The sequence below is a fragment of the Conger conger genome, chromosome 7 (genome assembly GCF_963514075.1).
Source record: "Conger conger chromosome 7, fConCon1.1, whole genome shotgun sequence".
Taxonomy (NCBI): domain Eukaryota; kingdom Metazoa; phylum Chordata; class Actinopteri; order Anguilliformes; family Congridae; genus Conger; species Conger conger.
Window position 1 is genome coordinate 30,850,430 of NC_083766.1, and position 8,497 is coordinate 30,858,926.

The 8,497-nt window shown below is 43.4% G+C and overlaps 1 protein-coding gene across 1 annotated transcript in view; it reads left to right on the forward strand.

Moving 5' to 3' along the window:
• The window catches only part of pitpnab (phosphatidylinositol transfer protein, alpha b), an 11,688-nt gene extending 3,982 nt beyond the window's left edge, over nt 1–7,706 (forward strand). The window contains exons 5-10 of the mRNA XM_061248498.1: nt 412–495; nt 1,101–1,178; nt 1,501–1,611; nt 3,126–3,248; nt 3,687–3,752; nt 4,167–7,706. Coding sequence (XP_061104482.1) covers nt 412–495; nt 1,101–1,178; nt 1,501–1,611; nt 3,126–3,248; nt 3,687–3,734 — 444 coding nt within the window. The 3' untranslated portion in view covers nt 3,735–3,752; nt 4,167–7,706. The remainder of the gene's footprint in view (nt 1–411; nt 496–1,100; nt 1,179–1,500; nt 1,612–3,125; nt 3,249–3,686; nt 3,753–4,166) is intronic.
• Nucleotides 7,707–8,497: the final 791 nt, after the last annotated feature.

Here is an 8,497-nt window from a genome sequence, read left to right on the forward strand (position 1 = left end):
TTCATCATTGTGTGTGTCTCAGACTGTGTTCAGCATTGTGTGTGTCTCAGACTGTGTTCAGCATTGTGTGCGTCTCAGACTTTATTCGGCATTGTGTGCGTCTCAGACTGTGTTTGGCATTGTGTGCCTCTCAGACTGTGTTCAGCATTGGGTGTGTCTCAGACTGTGTTCGGCATTGTGTGCGTCTCAGACTGTGTTCATCATTGTGTGCGTCTCAGACTGTGTTCAGCATTGTGTGCGTCTCAGACTTTATTCGGCATTGTGTGCGTCTCAGACTGTGTTTGGCATTGTGTGCCTCTCAGACTGTGTTCAGCATTGGGTGTGTCTCAGACTGTGTTCAGCATTGGGTGTGTCTCAGACAGTGTTCAGCATTGGGTGTGTCTCAGACTGTGTTTGGCATCACCTGCGCAGGTGCATGGTCTGGACCCTGACACTTGGAAGAAGGTGGATGTGGTCTACATTGACATTGCAGATAGAAGCCAGGTGGAAACGAAGGTGAGCCATTCATCTTCCACCTGCAATGGTAACACAGGTAAAAGGGCACACAAGTACAGCCATTATCATTTGCACAGAGAGCAGGGCTAATACAATGAGAATAAGATCTTGTGATATCACAAGGAGCAATTCCGCCAATCACAGAGTATGTTAGTAACAACCAACAAAACAATGGCACTAGCAATTGGTGGATACTCAAAACCGTTCATCTGTCCTCCCCCTTTCCGATGCTTTTACAGTCATGCGAGCTCGGTTAAAGCGAAAGGGTGATCATGACTTTGATGGTGCTGTTCCAAAGCTCTGGAATGGTTAGCAAATGTCTGCCCCCTCTATTGACACTTTTACATTTCTGTCGAAAGTGAATGTTTTCTCCTTGGCCTTGTTGAGATGTTCTTCATCCGGGTCTATTTTCTTTGTGTAATGTCTCGTTACATTACATTACATTACGTGGCATTTAGCAGACGCTCTTATCCAGAGCGACGTTATCCCTTGTGTGTGTCTTTATTTAAGTTGTTCAGCACTTTGGTCAATGCCAGTTGTCTTCATAATGTGCCTTACAAATAAAGTTGGCTTAACTTTACTTGACTTCCTTTCTTTGCCTTTAGGACTACAAGCCAGAGGAGGACCCCTCCAAGTATAAGTCTGTAAAGACCAGCCGGGGGCCCCTGGGGCCTGACTGGAAGGTACGGAACACACCATTTTATTCTTGGCCCTTGTATATTTCATTGTCAGCATTTCTGTGCAGTTCATAGGGTCAGATTTTCTTTTGCCAATGTAACTTCATTGCCCTGTAGTCATATGTTATCTAGGGGAATGCCAGACAAAAGGCATCTTTGTTTTTCTGGCTTTCTCAGTACTTTAGTACTAATGTTGCCTTACTATTTTTCTATTTCTTACACTGAACCACTTTGATCACTGATTGGAATATGATCACACTGCAGTCTTTCTTTTTATGTTTCTGTGTCTCACCGTCCTTCTCTGTCTCTCACATTCCTTTCTGTGCAGAAAGAACTTCCCAAGAAGACAGACTGCCCACACATGTGTGCCTACAAGCTGGTCACTGTCAAGTTCAAGTGGTGGGGCTTACAGAACAAAGTGGAGAATTTCATTCAGAAGGCAAGGAAGGGCTGTTCTGCAACAGTGGGACGGGACTGTCCATGTGTCCTTCACATGATGCATGCACATATTCTGTGTGTGAAACAGACCGAGTAGGAGGACTGATCTAGTATCAGTTCTGTCTTTTTGGTCTCCCCGTGTTTGTGTGGGTTTCCTCCGGGTACTCCGGTTTCCCCCCACAGTCCAAAGACATGCAGGTTAGGCTGATTGGAGAGTCTAAATTGCCCATTGGTATGAGTGTGTGAGTGAATGGTGTGTGTGCCCTGCGATGGACTGGCGACCTGTCCAGGGTGTATTCCTGCCTTTCGCCCAATGTATGTTGGGATAGGCTCCAGCCCCCCTGCGACCCTGTTCAGGATAAGCGGGATAGGATAATGGACGGATGGATGGATGGAGGATATGGTTATGATATGGACCAGGGAAACCTGATCCTAGATCAATGCTCTTAATCTGTGGTTCCTTATAAATATGAGCCTAAGTGTGTACTGACCTATAAATGGAACTTGAACAGGGTGGAACCCTGTCTGCCTGGTGCCACCCTGTCTCACCTCACTGTCTCCCCTCACTGCCCCACCTCACTGTCTCCCCTCACTGTCTCACCTCACTGCCCCACCTCACTGTCTCCCCTCACTGTCTCACCTCACTGTCTCACCTCACTGTCTCCCCTCACTGCCCCACCTCACTGTCTCCCCTCACTGTCTCACCTCACTGTCTCCCCTCACTGTCTCACCTCACTGCCCCACCTCACTGTCTCACCTCACTGCCCCACCTCACTGTCTCACCTCACTGTCTCCCCTCACTGTCTCCCCTCACTGTCCCATTGCCATTCAAGAAACAGATCTTTTCTTTTTTTCCCCCAGTTTTGACCACATGGTTTGTCTGGCCTCTAGTGGCCAAGTGCTTGTATTGCAGTGGGATTATTTTATGACATTTGTGTGAATGTTTCCTTGCAAGAGCCGGTGCCCAATCATGTACCATCAAGGGCCGAGAGTATGCAGGTTTTCATTCCAATCTATCACTATACCAGCTGATTTCACTAATTAACACACTTTCAACCAGAGAGGAGGGAACTAACTAGTGAAGTCGGTCGGTGTAGTGATTGGTTGGAATGAAAACCCGCATACTCTCTCCCCTCCATGGCACATGAATGGGCACCCCTGCCTTATAATATAACACAGGGATGGCAAGTATCTGTTTCTGGATTTCAGACCAACTTCTGCTCTTTATTATTTAATTAGCCCATTCATTTACATGAGCTGTCATTTATAGCCACATTCTGTGATATAGACAGCAGGTATAAATGTTCTGGTCTTGTAGCATTTTATTATGGTCTAATTGATGAGTAAATCGGTTATGGTGCATATGGCTAATTAGCTGACTGAGCCAGGGTAATTGGTGGCAGCACAATCCTGCATACACCCTGGCCCTTCAGGACTGGAGTTACCCATCCTTGATTTAGCGTGTTAGCTTTTGGGTTTTCATCTTCTGTTTTCTGTTGGGTTTTTTCTATGCAGCAAGAGAAGCGCTTGTTCACCAATTTCCACCGACAACTCTTTTGTTGGATTGATAAGTGGATTGACTTGACAATGGAAGACATCCGACGCATGGAGGAAGAAACTAGGAAGGAACTAGATGAGGTCAGTGTGCGTGTCTGTGTTTCAATTCTAACCCCCCCCCCCCCTTAAAATGAATCTGCAAGCATTGTGTGTGTACGCATCACATACAGTATACTGCTATAATTTGTTAATGTATAATACAAGTAATAGAAAATATTAATACAAGAATGTAGCCTTTCTTTTTTACATTTCTCCATGTGACTTTATAAGAAGGGCTGTGAAACTGTGGGTCTGTGTCTGTAGATGCAGATTTCTCCATGTGGCTTCATAAGAAGGGCTGTGAAACTGGGTCTGTGTCTGTAGATGCAGATTTCTCCATGTGGCTTCATAAGAAGGGCTATGAAACTGGGGTCTGTGTCTGTAGATGCAGATTTCTCCATATACCTTTATAAGAATGGCTGTGAAACACTGGAGTTTGTGTCTGTAGATGCAGATTTCTCCATGTCGCTGTGTCTGTAGATGCGGGTGAAGGACCCAGTGAAAGGAATGGTGGCCCTAGAAGACTGAGGCTGTCCCAGTGTGACTGTGAGTGCCGCTGTCCAGCCGGGTAACTAAGGGGCATTCTGGGGTTCACACACACACTGGCAGTTCAGCAGATTGGGCTGAACTGTTTTCATGGCTGTGTACTATCCAAGAACACATGTTACATGCACTCAAACACACGCACGAACACGCACATGGATGAAAAGGTGGGATGTTTGGGGCTGTTTTTATGGCTCGGTCCTATCCAATAACACACAAACACACGCACACACACACACACACACACACATACACACACACACACAAGTGCAGAAACGCACATAAATAAATGTATATAAAGGTGGCAATTATTTACATATTTGTGATTTATTATACAAAATTAAATGTATAATGATAAAAATTGATTATTTACAGTAACTAATTATTTCTTCATCTGTCTGTCTGTCCCCCTCCCAGACTAGTACCCAGAACACCAGCGGCATCACCTCCACCACTTTATTGGCACACCATCTCTGTGAACTTGGTCCCCCTCCTCCCTCTCCTGTGTGGTGCAGTCCTCTGTGAACTTGGTCCCCCTCCTCCCTCTCCTGTGTGGTACAATCCTCTGTGAACTGCCTGTCTCCTCTCCTCTCAGCTCAGTGGATGGAGCCAGGGGCGGGGGGGACCTTCGACATGGCAAGAGCAAATGCAAACTAACACACTAAATATGGAATACCACCTGTAATAACTCCTGTATATTATCCAAGATGTCAGTTGTTTAACAAATAGGATGGCAGAGTCTAAAAATTTGTTTGTTTTTACTTGATGAAATATAAATGTATATGTATGTTGAGAGACAAATTATAATGGGAAATTTATATCAGGGTTTTAAATTTTGTTTCTGTACGTTTTCCTGTGTGTTGCGGACCAAGCTGAATCTTATCAGTTTTTAGTTTTAATCATGTTATGATTTTATTTCCCCCTTTTTTTCTCCATGATACTTATGTAAATCCCCAACCCAACCCCCCACCACCACCACCACCTCCACCATTTTAATTTTCAGATTAGAGTCTGTATTTCATTTTGTTGTTCATTCTCTATCAGAGATAAGCTAAGATCCCATGTTCAACAGAATGCCCCCTCTATCTAACTTCTCTCTCCACTGCCCTGCCCCCCCTAAATTTGCCCTCAGGGCTAACAAGGCAGGGGGTAGATATTGTAGAGTTATTGGGCCAGTGATCCTGGTTGGTGTGTTGGACATAATGTGGCTCTGACTTTTGGTGAAAGAGGTTAAAGAGTGGTCACATCCCTGCTTTCACTCATTTTTTTTACAGGGTACTGTTTGCAGTATTGTGAAAGACTTCTCTTCGGGAACAAGGAAACACTGTGTGTTGTGTTGTGCTGACCTGAACTGTAAGGCTTACTACAGGGTCACTACTGTCATGCTCTTAATTTAAAAAAAGAAACTATATCTTGATTGTACTTTTTTTGTTTGGCTGTTTGTGTTTTGGAATTTGTGCATAGTTTTAGGATTTTTGCTTTCCGTGTTTAGTCCTCTTTGTGATGAACCACTGCGGTCACTCAGACTGCCCTGCCGACTCTGCCGGCTCTCCTTTCACCTTTCACCTGTCTTTGTTGACCTTTCCTTGTTTGTTTGTTTTTTTGTTCTATTTAGCTACAACACATGCAATAAGTGTCTCAATGAATATGACATTCACAGGCTATTTTTTCCTTTGCATTTAAAAACATGTGGAAACGTTTGCTTTCTTCATGCATACTTGCCCAGATCCATCTCTCCCCTCACTCTCTTAGCCTTTGGGAACAGATGTGGGTCTTCCACCCGCTTCTCCAGGGGCAGCTAACATGAATCTGTGAAAGATTACATGAATATCCTATGCAGCAGGACCACAGAAAATCCTAGAAGTAGTAGACCTTATCCCTACAGGTTTGCTCAACCTCTATTACCCCATAACACATTTTGTTCTGTATGGGGCAATTAAGTTCAGGATTTGTTTGTCCTGCTACCATATAGGGTCTATTAGTCCCTTGATCATTTTACTGTATTGGGTAGATTGACAGTTGTAACCACTGTGGCTGCAGAGTAGTCCTGACCACCTTTATACAAGTCCGAAGTATAAAGGTTTATTTTATTCAAGCGTTAGCAATAACTCATCCTCTTATCTTTGTATCTCTTTGGTAAAATATATAACCATGTATATTAAAAATATATTTTGTGCACATATATTAAATATAGTACCACCAGATAGGCTAGGCTGATCAAAGCTTCACACAGACTTATACTTCTCTTCACAGTTGACAGCTTTTTCTCTGCTTTTTCAGCTGTCTGGCAGTCATCTTAGCATGAAACTGTTCCCGTATCGTAATGGTGTGGAGTAGGGGAGTTTTGGTCTGGGTCCATTGATTGTAGTGTGTGCATGCACATGTGTTTGTGTGTGTGAGCATGAATGGATGAACAGTTCTATGTGTGTGGATTTAATGAAAGGACAGAGATGAGTAGGTGTATCTGTACATGTGTCCACAGTGGATTGCTGGGATATTCATGCAGCAAATCCAAGATTTCCCTCTTCTCTTCCTCCCAGCTCTGTGCAACTCCATTAGCAATACAATACTGCAATGTCCTCAAAAGCTTACAGCCCCAACTTGTCTCACAATGTTGTAAAGAGTAGAAAGTCTATTTATGTAATGATATGGATCCTTTATGAAAATTCTAATAATGGAGATGTATGTACTGAATTGTATATAGTCTATAAATATATGTAGATGAACACATATATAGGTGAAACTGTCCTGCCAAATGAAGAGCACACCTGACGCCCAGAAACCTACCATTCACAATTATCACAATTAGCAGGGCCTTTGGGTGAAAGGAATTCTGGGGAGGCTGTGTAGATTTCCGTGTGATATCCGATAGGCTGGGCTGCTCTAAGTTTTACACAGATATACTTCTTTTCCCAGCTGACCGTTTCTTTAATCCATGTTGATTTCCACAATGTCAAAATGGAGGCACTTTTTTTCTACCATTTGCTGCCTGGTTTTTCCTGGTTCTTCTGTTGATTTCTCTCTTCTGCTGCTCCTTTCCTCCTTTTACATCACTGTGGTGATGCAGAGAGGATGGAGGATGACAACCAGATGAAGAGATCAGAAAGTGGGTTCCACTGACACCTGGAATTACACAGTATATGAGATGTTGTTACATGTTGGTACTTTTTGACAACTCATGGAAACAGGGAAACATAGTATTGCATTTTTATATCTGGTATTTTTTGCAGTTTTCCTTCAATCATCACCTTTCGGAATCTTATTGTACTAGTTGAAGGAGAGCTGTTCCACGCTGACAGATGGCACAGCTTATTTTCAGTGCAGCCCATGCATGGCACCCAGTTTTCTTCTACTGGCTTTACCCTCTCTCGGCCACAATATCGATGTTCCATCAGGCACTCTGGCGGTAGCATTTTTGGCAGGACAGTGTATAAATATATTTTTGTTCTGATTGCCGTAGTTACGTCGTCTGACTCTGAACCATTCTGATCTCTCAAATAAAGGCAGCTCTACCCCCACTCAGAACCCCTTCCTCTGGAGGTTGAGTGGGGTAATCACAGAATGGAGGGCGTCTTTTGGCAGGGGAAGGGCACGGAATTGATAGGAATGTGACATGGACATGGTGCATTCTGCACTGGCTGGACTTGCGGAGAAACTTGTAACCTCCCAGGAAAACATTGTCATTGTCATGAGAAGTATGGCACACTCAATAACATGGAAAGAATGGTTCAGATGATTCTGTAGATGTTGTTGTTAGATCCCCATGCTTTGTAGCTAGGATGATGAATTTCATAATTTTAGAATTCCAAATTGGTCATTTTATTTTTATTTTTGTTTTATCTCGTGTCATCTGTTTTTATTTCTTTCTTTTACTGTGAATTTGTGCCTTTTTGTCATCTTATCTTCCAATAAAGGTATATTGGAGATGTGAAAAATAAAATAAACATGTAAAAACAAGTAGTCGGATTTTCTTGGATGCTGTTTTTTTTTTGCTTTTGCTTTTGTTTTCTTTAAATGGGCATATGTAAAGTATTCTTGATGAAGTGGTATTTACTTCCTTATAGTATTTACTGTACACATCTTTATATTTTCAAGTAGACTGTCTTGGTACAGTTCCTTCCTTGAATCCTTGTTCAGCTGTTGTTTGCTTTTGGATATTTTTATCTATTTTTTTCTTATATATTTGGTACCCAATGTGAGGCTTGAACATGTCCAATTCCCACCATAGTTTAGAATGTGCGATGTCCAATTATCTGAAACCGCAGGCGTGTTCAAAAGGGAACCCCACTGCTGATTCTGGAGAGAGTAGACCTCTGCATGTATCCTTGGAATCGTGGGGTCACCAGCTGCTTATTTTCACTCCCCAGACTACAGCTAAGCTTGCTGAGAGTTGAGTCGGAGGAAGACTTGTGCATGTGCGGTTTTGACATGCGGTCCAGGGTTTTCAGTAGAAGGTCACCTTAGAAAGGACTAAGCTCCATGGCCATAGGAATCCTATTGGCCATAATATTGATCACAGTGTGGCCGTCTAGTGACTACCACAGACCTGGGGTGCCTGATCGACCAGCAGGGGGTACTGGAGAGTGACAAAATGTGGACCCATAACTGACTGAACCCTCCCATACCTTGGGCAATGCTATGGCCCACTGGCATGGTCTAGATATGATCCTAAACTGTGCAGTTCACCCTTGTATAACAGCATGGTGCCTTAACCGAATGCGCCATCCTGCAGCCCTGGTTCTGGATAG